The following is a 21,122-nucleotide window of genomic DNA, read 5'->3' on the forward strand; positions in this document are numbered from 1 at the left end:
TATCACTAAATCGGATCGGGTAGCGACAGTCACTGTCACTACCCGATCCGTACCGGAAACCCGATCGGTACCCCGCATGCGCGAAAGGTGTCTACTTCTGGTCGAAGCGTTTTACGATAGTTACGGGTCAGAGTATCTGTTAAGATGTTAAGAATAATAAGTATATCTTAAAATGTTTGCAATAATGAAGCATTTCAGTACAATGTAGACAAAAACGAAAAATAAAAAGATAGTTACGGATCGGGACTCCCCGATCCTTACTGCGCATGTGCAAAGTTGGACCGTACAAATCGGGTCTACCCGATCCGTACCGCGCATGTGCAGGGGTTTTCTTCTTCTTCTGTTCGTTTAATGGCAGTTTACTCCCCAGTGTACGAGGATACTGCCACCTGCTGACCGAGCGAATGAACCCTATTGTAAACTGAATTGGCGTCATTACAAACGTGTGTTAAATTTGATTTAGTGATAGTCGAGTGTGTTTATGCTTGTCTGTGTGGAGAGGATTGACTGGAATAGTGATGATGATGTCTGCTATCACTGTCAATTGTCAGTAAACACTTAATCTGGCTGATGAATCTTCACGTGACACATTGCTAAGTCAATATTATTAAGTCTGTAATTAGGCGCCATTCTTCTTATTTTACGGCGCTGTTGTTCAATCGGGGGACGCTCTCTGTTGGGGAGAAAAGCATGAATTTGTTTGTATACGGATTATCCATTGTTTAAATGTCCCGGGCAGTCGAAAAGGAGGCAGAGCTGTTGAGAAATGCTAGGAGCTAACTGGGCGCTAACCGTATCATTCAAATATATTGAATGTCGCAATGTTGGCAAAGAGAGGAAGTGACGTAAGATTTGCGCATGCGGGGTACCGATCGGGTTTCCGGTACGGATCGGGTAGTGACAGTCACTACCCGATCCGTACCGGAAACCCGATCGGTACCCCCAAGGGCGTAGATTTGGATGGACAGAAGGGACGTGTCCCCACCAATATCCAGCGATTATTTGATCTCTGCGAGTAAAGAAAAAAAACCCGATAGAAAGAAAAAACGATCTGTCAGCGTCTCATTCACCCAGCGGTGCAGAAAGAGTTAAATTACGTTCTCTACTGGAGTCCTACGTCGTGTGACAAATATGGCCACTGTGATTGGCTGAGCCTCTCAGGGAGCTCTGTTTAGTTTTAGCAGCTGCAAACCTGCGCTGCGAGGAGGAGAGGAGGCAGCACAAAGGAAGAACCTGGATATAAGAAAGTATTTTTCAAAGAAACCTGTAAGTCACTTAAAGCCAAGTTCACTCATTAAATGTGTCCCTCATAATAACGTTACAGGCTATGCTAGGCTTTGGCCCACATCAGTCTAAAATTGTATGTAACCATGAATAACGTGTTTTGTAAACTAACTGCACAACATGCAGCACTATTAGTTATCTCAGTCTCAGAGCAGCATTTCTAATTTTGATTGAAACTGTCAGAGAAAACAGCAGCCTCGAGCAAGCCAGGATATTAGTTTACAGAGGCTGTTAAAATTATATGTCTAACGTTAAATGTTGGTGACACAATAATTTCATCCTAATGGCACTGACATATTCATAGGGTTAATTTTTGAGACAAATATCATGAGGTAGTCATGATTTTACAAATATTCCACCTTGTAGTGCAGTTTGCACAACTTGTTTTAAAAATGCACTCACCCTACAAACATTACTGATTAGTCAAGATCTGCACAAATTGACAGAAACACTGAAGCAGCTGCACATTTTATTCTTATTGTCATGTATGTCTTATTTGTCAGGTGACAGAAGAACCAACACAAAGCTCAGAGAGTAATGGTGACACAAGATCACAGGTGAAATTGGATGATGACTTGTTGGTTCATGACTGTATTTGAAGCACATGTGTGGCTGCATGTATTTGAATGTCTCACTGTTATTTATCAGGTGACAGAGGTGAGGAGGCGAGGTCACGGGTGACTGACTGATGATTTGGTGCTGTAGATTAACTAGTATTTATTAAATACCAGTTAATACTAAATAATTATTAACAATTGTTAGGCTGCTGGTGTAAATTGATTCATTAGTGTTCTGAATCTGAATTGACACGTCTCACTTTTTATATGGCACGAATTAATGTGTTTTTTTTATCATGTGGCAATATGTCCTAGTGCAGTCAGAGGGGAAGAACCAGGGCCAAAGGTGAGGCACATCAAGCACATAGTAATAATTTTAATCTGAGGATAAAACGCAGGTACTGAGGCTGAAAGAAGCTAAAAACATGGGTAAGGTTAACAATGACTCAAATGAGATTAAACAATGCTGCTGTGGGTCCACCAGGAGAGACTGGACAGTATAGATGTAAAACAAATATGCCAGCAGTTTATCTCAGTTAACAAGAGGAGAAGGCATGTTTGGCTCCTTCACATAGTGGACATTGAGTTGTTGTGTGGGACACCAGTAGTATTAATGTCTGTTGCTGTAACAGTAGTTCATGTTTAGAATAAAAAATCCCAGCTCACTGATTTGATCGGGGCAATAGTGCCTAAAATGTTGCATCATTTTGCTGAAAAATCTTTTACTTTGTGGTCATCTTAGACGAGTAGATTTATGGACAAAAACCAGCAGGTCATTCAGTGTTCCCTTAGTGCTAATGTGTCAGAGATGTTGGTGTACTATAACTGAACTAATGTTGTTAATTTCTTAAAGTCATATTCTTTTATTGTCATGACTCTATTTTTATTTTTGTATGATACCTGATTTATATGGAATATGGCTGAAGTAAACTAAACTCTAAAATACTTAAGCAATTTAACATTATACAATTCACATATAAAACTATGAATTGTAATTTTAAATGGTTTAAAAGCATGTAGAATACCATATGTAGGCAAGTATATTTCTCCTTTTTTTTAATCAAGAAGCAAAGACAAAAAGGGGAGAAAAAAAAAGAAACAGGGCAGCGTTCGGTGGTTGAATCATTCGTCCCCACCAATGCCAAAACCAAATTTACGCCCTTCGATTCCTCAACTTTTTCTTTTTTACAGAGGGGGGTTGCCCCAAGTGGAGGAGTTCAAGTATCTCGGGGTCTTGTTCGCGAGTGATGGGAGAAGGGAGCCAGAGATCGACAGACAGATTGGGGCTGCAGCTGCAGTAATGCAGACGCTGCACCGGTCCGTCGTGGTGAAGAGGGAGCTGAGTGTAAAAGCGGTCGATCTACGTCCCTACCCTCACCTATGGCCACGAGCTGTGGGTAGTGGCCAAAAGAACGAGATCGCGGATACAAGCGGCAGAAATGAGCTTCCTCCGAAGGGTGGCTGGCCTCTCCCTCAGAGATAGGGTGAGAAGTTCGGCCATCTGGGAGGGGCTCAGAGTAGAGCCGCTGCTGCTCCACATCGAAAGGAGCCAGCTGAGGTGGTTCGGGCATCTGACAAGAATGCCTCCTGGGCGCCTCCTGGGTGAGGTGTTCCGGGCATGTCCCACCGGGAGGAGGCCCCGGGGCAGACCCAGGACACGCTGGAGAGATTATATCTCTCGGCTGGCCTGGGAACGCCTTGGTGTTCCCCCGGATAAGCTGGAGGAGGTGGCTGGGGAGAGGGAGGTCTGGGCCTCTCTGCTTAGGCTGCTGCCCCCGCGACCCAGCCTCGGATAAAGCGGATGAAGATGGATGGATGGATGGATGGATGGGTTGCCCTGCTTTGAGCTCTATCACTGTGGCTGTATGTCATTCTGGGGCGGGAAACACAGACCTGATTGGGAAAGGATGGAAAGTATGACTTTTTTCCCTGATACTCTTAAACCTTTGGTTCATTCAAATTCAGATCCGGATAAGCACAAATGTAAAAATCCGGTAGTGTTCAACTCATTAAAAATTTGGTCTCAGATAAGAAGCTATTTTCATTTGCGCCATGAATTACACCATTAATTCATAATCTAGCACACACATTGTACACAAGATCCACATTCTAGCTATGGACTTCCAAAGGGATACACACAATTAAGGATCTTTTTATTGATAATATTTTTCCTTTGTTTCAACGTCTTCAGCAAAAATTCTCCTTAGAAAACAGATATTTTTTCAAGTACTTACAAATACATCATTTTATTAAAGAAACACTTCCATCCTTTCCCAATGAACCACAAAGTCTCGCTTCAGATGACCTGTTCATGGTGAACCCGCTAAAGAAAGGAGCTATTTCCAGGATCTACAATCAGCTTTTGCAAATAGACAGTACAACTACATTGGAACATTTGAGGAACGCTTGGAGTGAGGAACTTGGTATTGATGCCACTGAAGATCAATGGACTAAAGCACAAGAGCTGGTTCACTCCACTTCGGTCTGCTGCAGACACGGACTACTACAATTTAAGGTCCTGCATAGGCTCCATTTGTCCAAACTGAAGGTCTCAAGGATGTTTCCAGGGGCGGACTCAAGCTGTGTCATTGTCACATATGTTTTGGACATGCCCCAACATCGCCACCTACTGGTCCAAAATATTTGAAACATTGTCTGATATTTTTAAAAAACAGCTTTCCCCGGACCCAGTAAAGGCACTTTTTGGTGTAGCTACAGTTAAAGACTTAAATAACAAACAAATTCATGTTTTGGGTTTTATAACATCGTTTGCAAGACACCTTATACTCCTAAACTGGAAAAATAAAACCTCCCCAACTCACTCTGCTTTGTTAAGAGACACAATGTATCATTTACAGTTGGAGAAGATCAAGTTTTCATTGAGGGAAAATGTAGAACGGTTTTACCTAATTTGGCAACCCTTTATAGATTACTTTAACAGGTAAACTGAAAGATATGGCCTCCTCCCATATCTCCCATATCTGCTCTAAGTTTGTATATATATTGAGCTGTGCAGATGTATTGTTTTGTTTTTCTGTGATTGTTTATATAATGATAATTATTTTTTATGTATGTTTGACATTATTAAGAAAACTAATAACAAGAAAAAAAGCAATAAATATATAAATAAAATTAAGAATTACATGAAAAAAAATGTATATTGTACTATGGAGGATGCAGCATTTAGCCGTAGCCTCCATAAAACCACAGCTGTTGTGGAGAACTTTGCCAACCTTTGATTATTATAGACCCAGTGAAGCTGTTTGGAGTTTCCTATGAAACATCAGAGCAGGAGTCTCTCAGTACATCTGTTTACAATGAGGGAAAAAGAAGCAGCAGAAACACCCACATAGTAAACATGTAGAGACAGGCAGCAGCAAATAATCTGCAGGGAGCTCGTCTGTCTGCTGCAGACTTGTTGTAAGTCACAGATCAGATTACTTTTTTAAAAAAGTGTATTTAAGACTTACTGTTTTGAAGGGATCACTTAAAGACTCCTCTGATCATCAGGGTTGAAAAATTATCCAATGAAAGATTTAAAAAAATGTGTAAGGTCTGTTTTTTTTCTTCCAGTGGTTAAAAAAAACCCAACAGTTTAATTGCACGTAAAAAGTTTTACAAAAGTCAGTTGTTCAAAAATCAGAAGATTAAGTATAAAAGTTAAATCTCTGTGGGTAAAGCGACCTCTGTACCAAGCAGCCACAGACCTGTATTACCGTGTATCAGCCTGTTTTACACAACACACCCTGCACCTGTGTGACTTCAGTGCCATCACCTTAGCAACCACATTCCTATCTCCACTGTTTGTTCCATATATGGAACTAATGCACAACTGCAGGGGCAAAGTAACAAAGTAACAGCCTATTGCTCCAGATAAACTTGGTCTTATGAGTGAAACTGCAATTTAATTCAACTTCCTGCACAACAGGCTGAGAGCAGAGATTCAAAATATATGTTACATTCAAGAAGTAAAAAAACAGATGTCATGAATCAAAGCAGTTATGAACAAAAACTCAAACAACAAAAATAAAAAACAGTAGCACTTTCTATTACAGCTCTGTAATAAAGTGGCAATAGTAACAAGGTCAAAATAGAACGTAATGATGCTAATAATAGGTTATTACTAGTCAATTACCAAAGTAATAACCAGTTAGTATTCATGTAATATCATTGTAGCAACAGTGGTTACAGTTGAGTAATAGTGCACTGAAATTTATGTAACTGCATAATAATGTTTATATATGGCCACTAGAGGGAGCTGTTGGACTTTAAATGCCTCACAATGATATTTCAATTCAATTCAATTTTATTTATATAGCGCCAAATCACAACAAAAGTCGCCTCAAGGCGCTTCATAGATACAGAGAAAAACACAACAATCATATGACCCCCTATGAGCAGCACTTTGGTGACAGTGGGAAGGAAAAACTCCCTTTTAACAGGAAGAAACCTCCGGCAGAACCAGGCTCAGGGAGGGGCGGCCATCTGCTGCGACCGGTTGGGGTGAGAGAAGGAAGATGGGATAAAAGACATGCTGTGGAAGAGAGACAGAGGTTAATAACAGATATGAGTCAATGCAGAGAGGTCTGTTAACACATAGTGAGTGAGAAAGGTGACTGGAAAGGAAAAACTCAATGCATCATGGGAATCCCCGGCAGCCTACGTCTATTGCAGCATAACTAAGGGAGGATTCAGGGTCACCTGGTCCAGCCCTAACTATATGCTTTAGCAAAAAGGAAAGTTTGAAGCCTAATCTTAAAAGTAGAGATAGTGTCTGTCTCCCGAATCCAAACTGGAAGCTGGTTCCACAGAAGAGGGGCCTGAAAACTGAAGGCTCTCCCTCCCATTCTACTTTTAAATACTCTATGTAACTACAGGGGTCCAACAAAGAATGGCCACGCATCATACTGATGTCTTCGGAAATTTATTTCTCTCTCTCTCTCTCTTATTGTCTTCAGACACCGTGAAAACTGAAGAAACACAAAGTTTACAACATAAATGTTTTGAGCTTATCAGTCTCTCATATCAGTGTCCATAAACAGTCTTGTGCAAGTAGAACAGAAAAAATGCACAATAATGGATATAACAACAATGTCCTCTCATTAACAGTGTAGAACACGTATGCAACATTATACAAACATTATACATGAAACCATACCGTGTGCGCCTCTTGGACCACATGCAGATAAACATTAACGTTGAGTCTGTAGATGCATCTGTAGCCATGTATCCATGCTAGCTCCACAATGCCATGGTTGTGCTCTCAACCAAACTCTGGTCATGTGACAATTGCAAACTTTACCTCATACAAACTTTACAGCACTTTACTTATTTAACAAACCCATATTTTGTAATCACATATTTTAGACATGTTTTTAATTAATGTTAAACTTTTATCATCTTATTTTATAAATAAATGAACTAAATTAAGCATGAACCTATCACAGAAACATGAAATAACCAAGTTTATTTCAACTGTCTCAGGGACAGTTACACTCCCACCAAATTACTATGATTTATGAAATCTGTAAATAATTTGAATAAATCTAGGAATTTACAGAACCAAACAGTACTTAATTGTGACAAACTTGCAAGTCAATCCTTTAACTTTAACTTTAACCATCCCATACACATTTACAGAAGTTCCACTGGAACATTCTAGTTACTTTCTATTAGGACCACTAATTTATGTATAGGGTGTTCAAGAGTGGATGGTTTATTGAGCCTTTCACCCTCTTTTGATAGTTTTCTATTTCCTAGTTGTATTCTGGCTTTCCGAACCAGACCATCTTCATCTTTGCAAACATCCAGTACTCTCTGTCTTCTGGACATTCAGCACCAGGTTGTTGTGGCTGCACCAGGACACCAGACGTTCAACCTCCATCCTGTGGGCAGACTCATCCCCGTCCGAGATGAGTCCAATAACGGTGGTGTCATCTGCAAACTTGATTAGCTTGACAGACTGGTGGGTGGAGGTGCAGCAGTTGGTGTACAGGGAGAAGAGCAGAGGAGAAAGAACACAACCCTGAGGGGAGCCGGTGCTGATGGTCCGGGAGTCCGAGACGTTCTTTCCCAGCCTCACATGCTGCTTCCTGTCCGTCAGGAAGTCAGTGATCCACCGGCAGATGGGATCAGGCACATTCATCTGGGAAAGCTTGCCTTGGAGATGGTCTGGAAGGATGGTGTTGAAGGCAGAACTGAAGTCCACAAACAGGATCCTGGCGTAGGTTCCTGGGGAGTCCAGATGCTGCAGGATGAAGTGTAGAGCCATGTTGATAGCATCGTCTACAGACCTGTTGGCTCTGTATGCAAACTGCAGGGGGTCCAGGATGGGGGCCGTGAGGGTCTTGAGGTAGGAGAGAACCAGGCGCTCAAATGCCTTCATGACCACAGATGTCAGAGCCGCAGGTCTGTAGTCATTTAGTCCAGTGATCCTTGGTTTCTTGGGGACAGGGATTATGGTAGAGGACTTGAAGCAGGCAGGCACATGACATGCCTGCAGTGAGGAGTTGAAAATGCCAGAAAACACTGGGGCCAGCTCGTTTGCACAGTGTCTGAGGGTGGCAGGAGACACACCGTCTGGGCCAGGAGCTTTTCGAGCATTCAGACTCTTAAACTGCTTCCTCACATCTGCTTATGAAGTGTTGTAGTGGGAGGAGGTGGTGTGAAATCCTCCTTGATGTGGGGTGTGGAAGGGGGTGTTGTAGGTGAAGTGTTTGATGGTGGTGATGGCTCTATGGAGGGGGGAGTGGTGGGGGGATGAGTGTCCAAAGTGTCTCTATTGTTGGGGCCGTTGGAGGTGTGAAGGCTGCCTGATGGCTCCAGATGCTGCAGGATGAAGTGTAGAGTTGACGTGACTTTTAAAACATAACTGGAAAAAAGCACTATGCTGCTAAAAGATGAAAAATAGATATTTACAAAATTCTGCCTAAATTTTTATTTTACCTGGTTAATGTGTGTGGCGGGGGGTGGTCTGCAGCGCTGCTGCAGGGGAGGCGGACGCATGGAAAAAATAATAGAATATAATTTAATTTTTATATTTCCATATCACAATAATCTTCCAATTTAGAACTACAAGTTAAAAAGAACTAACATAAATAAAATACACTTCAGCTAAATACTTCTAATTTATTTTCCCAAACCACGCGGAGCCGCACTATAAGGACTAAAGAGCCGCATGAGGCTCCGGAGCCGCAGGTTGCTGACCCCTGCCCTAACCCAATGATGCAATCATTGACCTCATGACCCTACATAAACAGGAAGTACTGGGGCGGCCCTTCCCATATACCTGTCTTAAATATAGGACCTGAAAAAAAAAACATGGACAAACATGGTAAGTATAACCAAAACAAAATAAAGAAACATAATTTAACCGGACATTTGCCTGTGAACAGAAGAAAATTCAAATGACCTGATGGTTAGTAGTGTTTGCTTTAAAAAACATACGCATGGATGTAATGGATGTAACAACTGCTACCACAAACAAACCCGGGATAGTGTGTGTTAAGCAAAGTTACACCAGCAATGTCTAAATTAAAGCATTATGGATGACTGTAAAATAACAAGAAAATAAATTATCAATATGGTTAAGTTAAGTTAAGTAAATGACTTCATGCCACTTTGTCACACAGATTTCCATCAAATGTTTTAAGTCTGTTTCTGTCCTGCTCAGCTCTGTGCAGCTTGAAGTGGTTTATCCTTCATATACCTGAGTTGTGAGTTTGAATCATGGTGTGGTGTGGTTTGGTTAGCTTAGCTTAGCATGATGGCTGTAAACAGGGTGAGCAGCTTGTCTCTGTCCACAGTCAAAGATAAAGAGCAGCTGTACCTGGGCCTCTTTGATTGTCCATAATTGACATCTTCAGCTGGTTCACGCTCTGCAGAATAAAACATTTAAATTACTGCAGCTTCATGAAGAGATTATTTTAATAAACCACAGCAGCTTTTTAGTTTTCTCATTTTCACACTTCTGCTGTGAAACACAGAGTGACCACATCTTCTTCTAAACTGACACACTTAACCACAGAGCAGAAAGCAAACATGTTCTCACAGCATGAACACTATTATTAGACAAACCACAACACACTGCAGTCTCATCAGCTTCAGACTGCAGTTAAACTACAATCTAATTTTTCAACATGTCAAGTCTCAGAAAATAATAGATTATCTCAGATTTAGAATGAGGCCTGAAAAAAAAATTAAATGTTGGAGTCACATGAAAATGAAAAGCCAAAGGGTAATTTTTAAATAAAAGCAGTGAACAACATTGGAATAAGTTCTTCGTGTAATTAACATTCACTTTGAATGAACTGATGGTCTGTGTTTATAGAAATTATTTTCCAAATGATGTCTCCGTGTTCTTTCCTGTGTTTAAAATGAGCAGCTCTGTGTTGAAACAGCTACAGCTGAAGTGTTTCTTTCTATCAGAAACAGGATGCTGGACGACTGCAGAGCTGTTAGCTTCAGTTAACCACAGACCACAAACACACAGTCCAGCTCACAGTGAACAACACTCAGTAAGTACAGAGTTAAACACATATGTGACCACACTTATTTAAATGTAATGTTTTACTATTACAATCCACATTTATACATTGCTGATCAATTCAATTAAGTTTTATTTATAAAACGCCAAATCACACCAACAGTTGCCTCAAGCATTCATACTCATCCCTCACATGCTCAGTAATGTCCTGATAATCCATCTTATCAGAGACAGAACGATCTTCATGAAGATCAATCTGATTCTACCTTCATACTAAACTCAGTCTGAGATGTTTGAAGAGGAAAAGATCAGAGAAAATGTGTTCATCATTATTCTGATGATGCACATTTTCATGTTTCTTGTTTCTACAATATTTTCATCCCAAGTTTCCACAAATGTTTCCACACTGTAAAAATTCACAAAAATTCAATGAAAAGCAAATCTAACCACTCAGCAGACATGGTGAGTATCAGAATCTGCTTGGTCTGACTGGCTGTGGATGATGTGATAGCTTGATAATGTTGTACACGACATGAGTGATGATGTCATCTTTTCCAGTTTCTTCTTGATCTGCTGAAATGATCCAAAATGAAAAATTATATAAATTAAAACAGAGATTACATTTAACAAAGTTGTTACTGTGATCATCATGAATGTGAACTTTATTCTACTAAACAAACTCAGACATGAAAGATCAGGAAGTCTGAGTCTCACCTTCAGGTTTCCTGTGAACACATCGTCTCACCAGCAGAACCAGTAACACCAGTAGAATCAAAACACAGACTGATCCAACACATAACAAAAAGGGAAGGAGAGAGGAACCAAGGGTAGAGGTGGATGTAGGTGGAGGTGTGGTGGTTTGTTCCCCTAAAATAAAGCAAACACAGTCATTAAGTTGTCGTCACATTGTGAATGTTGAAAGCTGCAGAAACACAGACAGGTGAGTGTGTCACCTGTGACAGTGATCCAGCTGGATGGAGACTCTCCATGACCGCTGATGTCACACTTGTAGAGGCCTTCATCAGACCTGGAAACATGCTGGATGGTCATGTGACCTGTAGGCTGCTTCCTGATGAGGGAGCCATCTTTATAGAAAGCAGCTGGGAGGTTGGAGGGAGTGGTCTTTGTTTTACAGAGCAGAGTGACGTCATCTCCCTCCATCACAGGGAGGACAGGACTCTGCAGGATCACTGATCCACCTCAACACAGAGACAAACTACAGCATTTCATCCATTTACACACAGCTTCATCAACACTAACTCCACACACTCAGCTTACCAGTGACTGTCAGGTTAACCATGTTACTGATGGGACCCTCTCTGGACTCACACCAGTAAACTCCACTTTCATGAGGGAAAACAGTGATATTACAGGAAGAACCAGCTGGTTTTCCCCACCCATCTCCACACTGAGTCCTCTGTTGTTTGCTGTCATTTCTCCTCAGAGTCCATCCAGCAGAGCTGTCGTCCTCCTCACAGCTCAGAGACACAGAGTCATATTCAAAGAACTGAGAGCTGCTGGGACTCACAGTCAGACGAGCTGTGAGGGTTAAAAAAAATATGATATGTTAGACATGACACAAGTATGAAAAGTGAGCTGTGCTTTATCATTTATCTCATCAGTTTTATACTTGAGTTTTACTGAGATCCATTGTGAAACATGAACCCAATCAGGTCATATCAGTGAACATTTCTCAGGTTTAAACTGTGACAGAAGAAGGTTACTGACCTTGGTTTGTTGAGCAGCTCAGCAGTGAGATCAGAACTAAAGAGAAATGACACTCAGGTTGATTTGAGGTGAACATAAAGAACAACTCCACACAAACAGCTGACAAACACACACATTCCTCTCTCTGATATATCTGCTCATTTTCTATTCGATGCAACATCTTTCAAGTCTTCAAGACTAACATTCAAACCTTCAGTCAGTTTACAATCACCAGTTAACCAAACATGTCTTTGAACTATGAGAAGAAACCTACACGGATGCTAACCACTACATCTCTGTGACACCTGTACTGTTAGATATGATTTAGTAACCTTTACCTTATGATTTAATAGCATTCAAGCTTTTATTTTCTATTTGTTAGTGACATAAATGTATCCATACAGTTTGAACTCGTCATGCTTTTTATATAAAAAACAGCTATTAAAGTTATAATTATGAGCAAAAATTACAGTGTGATTATATACAAACTCTCCACTACATTTAAATAACCCAGTAAAGTCATGTGCCCACTGTGCAGCTGTGTTGATATAATGATTGAATGATTTGATCTTTTCACTGCCTGCTGTGTTTCCTCGACTCCTGAGCAAAGATAAAGAGTCAGTTCAGACCTGCAGTTGGTCCTCGTGGTGTTTTGAACTTGAATTCAGCCTGATTTGTTTTTCATGTCTTCTCCTCCATCATCAGTTATCAGGAGAGCAGACAGTCAAAGTACAAGAATTCAAACAAACACAGAGATTCTACTTACAGAGCAGACACAGCACAGATGTTTCCTTCATCGTCCTTCTCACTCATTTGAGCTTTTTTTCATTTCTGTCACTGACACCAAGTAAAGCCCGCCCTCTTCCTCTGAGCACCAGCTTTCTATTGGTTCAAAGACAGAAGCGAGAACTATTTCCCTTCCATGTAGTTACGTCCCCCTCAGTGAGAGAGGCAGATATGAGCTGAAACACAGGAATCAAACCTGGGACGCTGCTGTTATGGAGCTGAACTGGAACCATTCAGACACTGAGGCCCTCTGAACACATTTTAATTACAGCTGTGCAGAGACACACTGATGACTGACTGGAACACTATCATTCACATTTTACATTAACACCATCCTCACACATGTTCATATATGACCACTAGAGGGAGATGTTGGACTTTAAACACAACATGGATACAGTACAATGATGTTTCCACAGTTTGTTATCAATAAATAAGATACCAGCTGCTCCTGTACAGCAAATCTGAACCAGATTTTTGTCAAAACTGTCACAGTCTTTGCTTCTAAACTTTTTACTCTAGTAATTGAATTTACAGTTATGTTTTCATTTGACATACTGTATTAACACAATTGATCTAAAATCAGACAAAAAACATAAAATCAGAGTAGAAAAAGTATTTTTTACTGTAACAACCACAAACATGTTTAATGAATCATATTTCATAACTTTAAATGCAAATATAAATTGTCAATTGTAAAATCCTATGCACAAGTTTTGCAAACAACAAAGTTATTTGCATCCATTTACCTTTTACCCTTTTATTTATAACCATTTCAAACTATTTACAGAACAATCAGCTGTTCTGCATTCAATAAGATGCCACACAAATGTTTTGTGCCACTCCAAAAAAAGGAGAACATCACAGCCTGATCCCTGCAGGTCTGACAGCAGCAGCTGTATCACTCCTGTTTCGTCGCCTCATTGTTCTGACACACAACACAAAACTATCCACAACACTAACTACACAAGACAACACACTAACTACACACTCCAAACATGCTAAACGTCACAAATCTCTCACATCTCAAAACTCTCTATTTCTCTCTCTTTTTCTGCTCTCTCTCTCTCTCTCTCTCTCGCCGTCACTCCTAAAACTTCCCCTGTTTTTTTGGGGGTTTTTTTTTTGCTCATAAGCAGAGAGCGCTCGCTGCGCTGTCCCTAGACAGTAAACATGACAAAACTATTGAGGAAAAAACACCGCATATATATTGTTTATCATGACTCTGGTTTTACGTGGCCTATCAACACAATTTAAACACTGCTATAACTGGTATCACCTCTTTGCTTTATTATGTTGAAGTGGTCATGTGATTGGCTTACCACGACTACTTTATTCTTCCTCATTCAAACAGCAGCACTCATGCGATTGTTTTGCCCCCTTAGCTCCAGGTGTTTTGATGAGAATGATTTCCTGTGTCGTTCCTGTGTTGTGCTTTTTGGTAATTTCAGTCTCTCACTGAATGTTTGCCAGCATGTCATGGAGTGGGTGGGAGGAATTATCCAACGTTGTCTTTATTTTGGACAACATCCGCCCCTCCAACAGGACCTTAAGGGAGTCCAGCTCCATCCCCAGAAGATTACTGGCCTTGCAGATCACTTTAATGAGTCTATTAGTATCAGCAACCCTCAATCTGCTCCCCCAGCATGCAACAGCATAGAGGATCGCACTGGCCACAACAGACTCATAGAAAATCCTGAGAATTTTCTGGCAGATGTTGAAGGACCTCAGCCGCCTCAGAATATAGAGACAATCCTGACCCTTCCTGTAAAGTGCTGTGGTGTTTTTAGCCCAGTCCAGTTTATTGTCAATGTGTACTCTGAGGTATTTATAGTCCTCCACAATGTCAACACTGACCCCCTGGATTGAAACAGGTGTTTCCTGGTCTTGCTGAAGTCCGCTATCAATTCCTTGGTCTTTGCCCCATTGAGCTGCAGATGATTCTGTTCACACCACGTGACAAAGGAGTCGACCACAGCCCGATACTCTGTCACATCATCCCTGCTGATGCATCCAACCACCACAGAGTCATCAGAAAACTTCTGAAGATGTGTGCGTCTCTGAGTACGTGACTTCCTGCCGGTCATAAAAGTCCATCTCTCTTTCAGACCAAAGTTATCCAGTTACAAACGTTGAGACCCCCCACCCAGGTATCCCCTGGGGAATTTCCACTCAATATTAACATTAACTTCTCTTTGTCTTACTTTCACAGTTCAAAGTGGGGGAGGGCCTCCTAGAAATCTACTCCTAAATACAGTGTCAGTGTTTCTACAATAATTCTACATCCTATCTAACACATTCCTAAACTCTAAAATAAGCTACACATATCTTCAATTGTTACACTAATGTGTTAGCTAGCTAGAGTGGCATAAAGAGCCATATTTAAAGAACTAAACAAAAATGTGAATAAATAGAACTGAAAAGAATCGACAAACTGATGATACCTTTGCTCAAAAAGTATTTTCTTCAAGATGGATGAAGACAGATTGACTCACCCAATTTCACTTTTTTTGAGTGTATCTACTTTTTCTCAGGCAAGTGTGAGCGAGAGTCTACAGCTTTCTTGGGCAAACGTGGCTCAAGAGTTGGGAGTTCGTCTTGTAATAGGAAGGTTGCCGGTTCGAGCCCCGGCTCGGACAGTCTCGGTCGTTGTGTCCTTGGGCAAGATACTTCACCCGTTGCCTACTGGTGGTGGTCCACCAGTGTCTGGCAGCCTCGCCTCTGTCAGTGCGCCCCAGGGTGGCTGTGGCTACATGTAGCTGCCATCACCAGTGTGTGAATGTGTGTGTGAAGCGCTTTGGGGTCCTTAGGGACTAGTAAAGCGCCATTGCCTACTCTCAGGGCTGTGTCCACTTAATACTACACTGTATGGTTATATGGCATTTTAGTTCATCTAAAGCATAACATTGAGGCACTTCAAATAATTTCATCTCAACAGTCATGAGTTCTTTACGAAACTGTCTGTTCATTTTGAGTCTACGTTTATGCCTGTTTCCATCCATTTCACACAGTGGAAGCAGCCTCAGTTTACAGATCTGTTTAGTGGTGATGTTGTAACTATGTTTGGTTAATGCCTCAACTCTGTGGTGTGCAGACAATCATAGACAAAAAATTATTTATCTTTTAGAGATTATGTTTATTATGTGGATATGAACAGAATATGTTCCAGTCTGGCAGACACATTATACAAGAACAGGCTTTAGTAGCACAGAAGCTATATGAATGTCACTTCAAAATTCAAAAGAACAAATCAACTTGTAGCTCTTCTCATTAACAAGGCAGTAATTTAACATGCTTGTTTCATATAACAGGCACAAAGAAGCTAATACACAAAACTGTATACAGTCTGTAACACGCCTTATACTGATATCCCATGAACTGCCAGGGTTTCAGCTCTGTTATTTATCTCCTACCTCTGATACTGAGCTTCCACAGATCACAGGTTGTAATAATATCAGGCTAAATGTATAAATGTTCACACTGTTACATTCAAGGTGAGATCAAATCTGCACACATTTAAACAGGAGGCCAGGAAACTTTAACAGCCACAGCAAACAAAAACAAACACTGAAGAGTAACACATGTAAAACTTTATCAGTAAACAAACTGGTATAAAAATCGATAATAAATAATCTTGACGTGTTTAAACTGAAGAGTCTCCTTCATGGAGGAACAAGTTAAGGCTTCATAGATCAGAGGAAACATGTGACTCTGCAGCTCCATGTAACACGTTTCTCTTTGGTTTCATAATAATATCAGATTATTCAGTCGTTCAGTTCTAGCTGATAAATGGACCCTGAGCACTTTGTGTTGTGTTTGTGTTGTCAGTCAGTGTCTGTAATTATTGTGTAACATCTAAACATGAGGATCAGTCTGTGAGTCTGACCTCACAAACAGCTGAACCTGAAGATGAGACAAACTCACTGATTCTGATATTGTGACAGAGACGACGCTGAATTCATCACTGTGAACAAACTTATTTCTGTCGACATCAGTGACAAAGAAGATGTTTGTGACATGAAACTAAATGTTTTTGTTGTTAAATATCACTGATCTTATTCTCAGATTTGTAACTTTTCTTTGTTTGAATGATGAAGTCCTGAATGTTCCACACATAAATAAGGCAAAAGTGTAAATAATACTGTTTAAGAACATAAACTCTTCCACTGAGATGAGCGACTAACCTTGAAGCTAAAACAAACTAATAACTAATACTGATGCACACAAAGCAAATAAACAAACAAAAACAGGAACTTCAAATCACTGAGAGCTGACTGATGCCTGTCCTCATATCGTCCAGAAACTACCAGACCAACAATCAGTCCAACAGGTCCACCCTGTTTGTCTCCTCCTGTCTGACCTGCAGGTGAGAAACAGGTGTGAGGTGTCAGCTGTCAGGTAGGTGATGAGTGAAGAACAGAACAGAATCCATTTCCTCTTCAAACTGCTGTCAGACATTATCTACTGCACTCTGATCACATCACTCAGACCAGCTGCTTTCTACAAAGTCTCATCAACAACATCTTTACAAACAAACATCAACAACCAGGAAGCAGCTTCACCTCTGATCACACACACACTCAACTCTACTCACTCACCTGGAGGATCAACAACACTCAGTGTGATGATCCTGATGGGGTCACATGAGTCTGTTCCTTTTATGAAGACTCGACACTCGTATGTTCCACTATCAGAAGTTGTCACATCCTTCAGAATCAAAGACACGTCTCCATCCTTCATCTGTCTGTCCTGCAGATCCACCCGGTTCTTAAAAGATGGATGCTGGTTATCAAGAGGCCACCCCGGTAAACAAGCACATTTTTATATCTCCCAGGTCAGCTCTGCTCTACTCTACAAATATGATGTTGTTGTTTGAAGCTCGACATGTCAGAGTGATGTCTTGTCCAGACTTAGGTGTGATGATTTTCTGGTCTGAAAGAGAAAACAACACAGAGCAGAGAGGTTAAAACTTAAAGTTCATTTCTACAACAGTTGCACATGTCTGATATACCGTCAGTAGAAGAACCAGAGTCTGGGGATGTCTTGATGCATTCTCAATCCTCCAGGTAAGTAAATCTCCAAAAGTTGATTCTGTTCATCTGGACGTAGCGTTTTGTGGGAGAAACGTTTCGTCACTCATCCAAGTGACTTCTTCAGTCTCAGCTGACTGCAGGTTTCCCCAAATCTTATAAACAGTACATTTGCATAATGACTGAAACCAGCCCATTGTTCAGCCTTATCACCACCTGACAACAGTGATATAGCAACACGTTGTCACTCCCAAAGCCTAACATTTTCTGCTGGGTGACAAATCGTCAACATATTACGACGCCGCGGGACAAAACATCGGGATGTTACGGTTCGGGAGTGAGAACGTCTCAATATAGTATGATGTGATGCCATATTAGACTCTTGATGAATGTGTGTTGTTGTTATTCAGCCTTTCAATGTGCCCCTTTTTAACTTTGAGCACTTGTTGCAGCTGCTGAGTTTGCATATTTTGCTGTGAAGTACAGCCAGATTTTGACCGCTTCGCCTTGGGCGTTTTTAATCTGTAGCTCTGCTCTAAAAGAACGTACGTACCTGGGCCCGCCTACTATCCTCGCAAGTAGCAGCTCAGTTTTTTCTAAGTACCAAGTAACAAGTCTGGACCTGTATACTTGAACAAGTTCACGCAGGACTGAGCACTGGATTCAGCTCATCTTGACACCTTTTCATGATCTATAGAACTGTCCTACATCTGTGTGAAAAAGCTGTGATAGAAATGTCTGATTTGGGAGAAGAAAACAGCTGTAGTATTAAAAAGTATTTCAAAGTCTAAAAATGTATGAACTGAAGTGAATTTAATTCAGAAACTTTTAAAATCCTCGAAATGTTTCTCTCAGGCTGTGAAAACTTTATCTCTGCTGCTTTAGAGTCTTGTAAAATGACTTTAATCATTGTGTTGATAATTATTGCTGATAAAAAGTTTTATTCTTTTAATAAATCCTGAATCTGCTCCGAGATAAAAATAAAAACATGGTGTGACGTTACAGTCATTTAAAAACAAAGTGCTCTTGTTGTGAAAATCTGTCTCTTTCACCCACCTGCCCTAAGCTACAGGTGGAGTCCCGCCTCCTTCCAGGAAGAAGCTCACCTGTGTGTTTGTTTAGTGTGAAGTGGAGCTTGTTTTCGCTGTGTGTGTTTGAAGAAACCGTAAGTTTGCTTTGTTTCCTCATTTAACAGTTTGTCTTTAGGAACTTTTGTTTGTTCAGCTCATGTTTGATTTCTCCACAAAACAAACTGTGTGTGTTTTTATTTCCGGTCCGGTCTGTTAAGTCAGTGTGTAATGTTTTATCGAGGAATAGTGTGTCCGCCATTTTATCGATGTGCGTGATCGGACTCTGGGAATCAGACTAAACACACTGAATGTCTCCACAGAGCTGCTGGAGAAACTCTGAGCTTTGTGTTTAATAGTTACAGCAACAGCACGAGATAGAGAGCAGATTTTGTAAACGAATATTTTGTATAGATGTGTCCTAGAGATTGGCTTAACATGTCGGTCTTAAAAATAATGCACCACTAACTGTTGGCTCCGCTCCCAACAGGAAGAATTAGTTTTTTAGAGTTGACTGAAACTAGATCTAAACTAGATCTCAAAATACAGAAAAACTAAATTATTAATAAGGATCAATGAAAAACATTAACAACAAATTTCTTGTTAATGGTTTTTAGTTTGATTAGGGGAAAAAAGGATAAAAATAAAAAAAAAACTTGCCTTATCATTCTTTTACAGACACATTTATTAAGGTGTTGGATTTCTCCAAGACTGTGAGTCACTGCTTTCAAAGAGGCCTGTATTTATTATAAAAATCTGCATTAATCTAAATCAGTCCAGCCTCTGAAATACACCCTAATTACATAATAAATGAAAAATAAAATCTAAACCGAAAGAAGCCATCTCACTCTGGAAACTAACTGAATTAAAAAACAAAAAATGAAACGAAAAAACAAACAAAGGCTAATTAGAAATGACAAATGTATAACACTTCAGCCACCGCAGACATTTACCTTCATTTAGTATGCATATCTACTTTCAATGTGTTAATTTAAAGTTCTCATCCTCAAGGAGGGAGAGCAGAGGACTTTTTAAAGCGTTGTTTAAAACAGACAGCTTCGATTTAGGATATCAGCAAAGATGCTTTCATATCAGTCTCATTTTTGTATTAATAGTAGACGTCAGACATTGATTTGTGACATTAAAAAAAAGTTTAGCTTTTTCTTGTTGCAAAAAAAAGAAAAAGAAAAGTCTTATATGTATTTTATTATATATTAATATTGAATTAAAACTTTACTCTTATATCTGTACAAAATAGAAATAGTTTTGGTTAAAGTGCAGATGTTAAAGATGTTTTAATTATGTCTACATTCTGCTGTGAGACAGAAAAATGAACAAAACTGTTATATATCTATCTGTGGGTTTATTTTTGGGTGGTATCACTGTATATACAGTACTGTTATAGTTTAATAATATTTATGTACAACAGCTTGAGCAAAAAGCTTAAAAGGTTAAAACCAGGACTTTAACTTTAAACAGAGTTTCCACAGTGAGTTAAAATATTTCTACAGCAGCTCAGAGAACATTTACCAACAGTTTTCTGAATCCTTTAAATTCCTGATCTTTATTCGTGGGTGTTGCACTGTTCATGGGTCTCAAAGTTTATTTCAAAAGTAAAAGATTAACACAGACACATCATTCTGTGTTCATGTCATATAAAACTTGGAGTGGAAAGTTCCTTCTTGTTCTGCATTCAGGAACAACAGCGACATGTCTCAACAGGCAGACAACTGCTCCTCAGAGTTTAGAAACAGTCACTTTGAATGAGGGCCATGAAAACAAGCTTTTTGTATCAGTCCCAAGTTATGTTTATTTTAACAGTGAGGTATTGTTCAGGGAATATTAGTGATAATAATTAATTTGGAGAAAGATACAAATTCATTTTATTATTTAAGTAAAAGCTGAATCTCCTCAGTGAAAAATTGAAATGAGTCAAGATTAAAGACACAAAGTTAAACAGAAAATTATCTAAAAATCGGACTCTTCTTACCTGTCCTCCTTCCAGACAATGCTGTAAGTGGGTGCCTCACCTCATAAAGACATAAACGTAAAACTGAGGATTTTATACTGATATCTGTAACCAACCAGTAGCCAGTGCAAGGACTTATGAGTGAATTTATGGCATTTTGGACAGCTTGAAGGTGATGTAAGGAAGCCTTTGACATATAAGAAAAGAGTACTTTACAGTAATTTAACCAGAAGGAGA

The 21,122-nt window shown here is 40.0% G+C and overlaps 3 protein-coding genes across 3 annotated transcripts in view; all 3 read right to left on the reverse strand.

Annotated features, from left to right (window-relative positions):
* Positions 1 to 21,122, reverse strand: part of LOC148103465 (Fc receptor-like protein 5) — a 72,984-nt gene that overhangs the window by 16,125 nt on the left and 35,737 nt on the right. The gene's annotated exons all lie outside the window — the stretch shown is intronic.
* LOC102797332 (V-set and immunoglobulin domain-containing protein 2-like) overlaps positions 1 to 21,122 on the reverse strand; it is a 53,078-nt gene that overhangs the window by 9,380 nt on the left and 22,576 nt on the right. The window lies entirely within an intron of this gene.
* On the reverse strand, positions 10,796 to 12,903 carry LOC148103467 (low affinity immunoglobulin gamma Fc region receptor II-like). The gene is made up of 6 exons (XM_087839483.1): positions 12,800 to 12,903; positions 12,055 to 12,090; positions 11,605 to 11,865; positions 11,280 to 11,525; positions 11,041 to 11,193; positions 10,796 to 10,899 (listed from the first exon to the last, which is right to left on the reverse strand). Exons 1-6 carry the CDS (start codon positions 12,828 to 12,830, stop codon positions 10,796 to 10,798), a joined length of 831 nt encoding a protein of 276 aa, XP_087695609.1. The 5' UTR covers positions 12,831 to 12,903.

Source organism: Neolamprologus brichardi, chromosome 3 (assembly GCF_056152115.1).
Source record: "Neolamprologus brichardi isolate AB-2024 chromosome 3, ASM5615211v1, whole genome shotgun sequence".
Taxonomy (NCBI): domain Eukaryota; kingdom Metazoa; phylum Chordata; class Actinopteri; order Cichliformes; family Cichlidae; genus Neolamprologus; species Neolamprologus brichardi.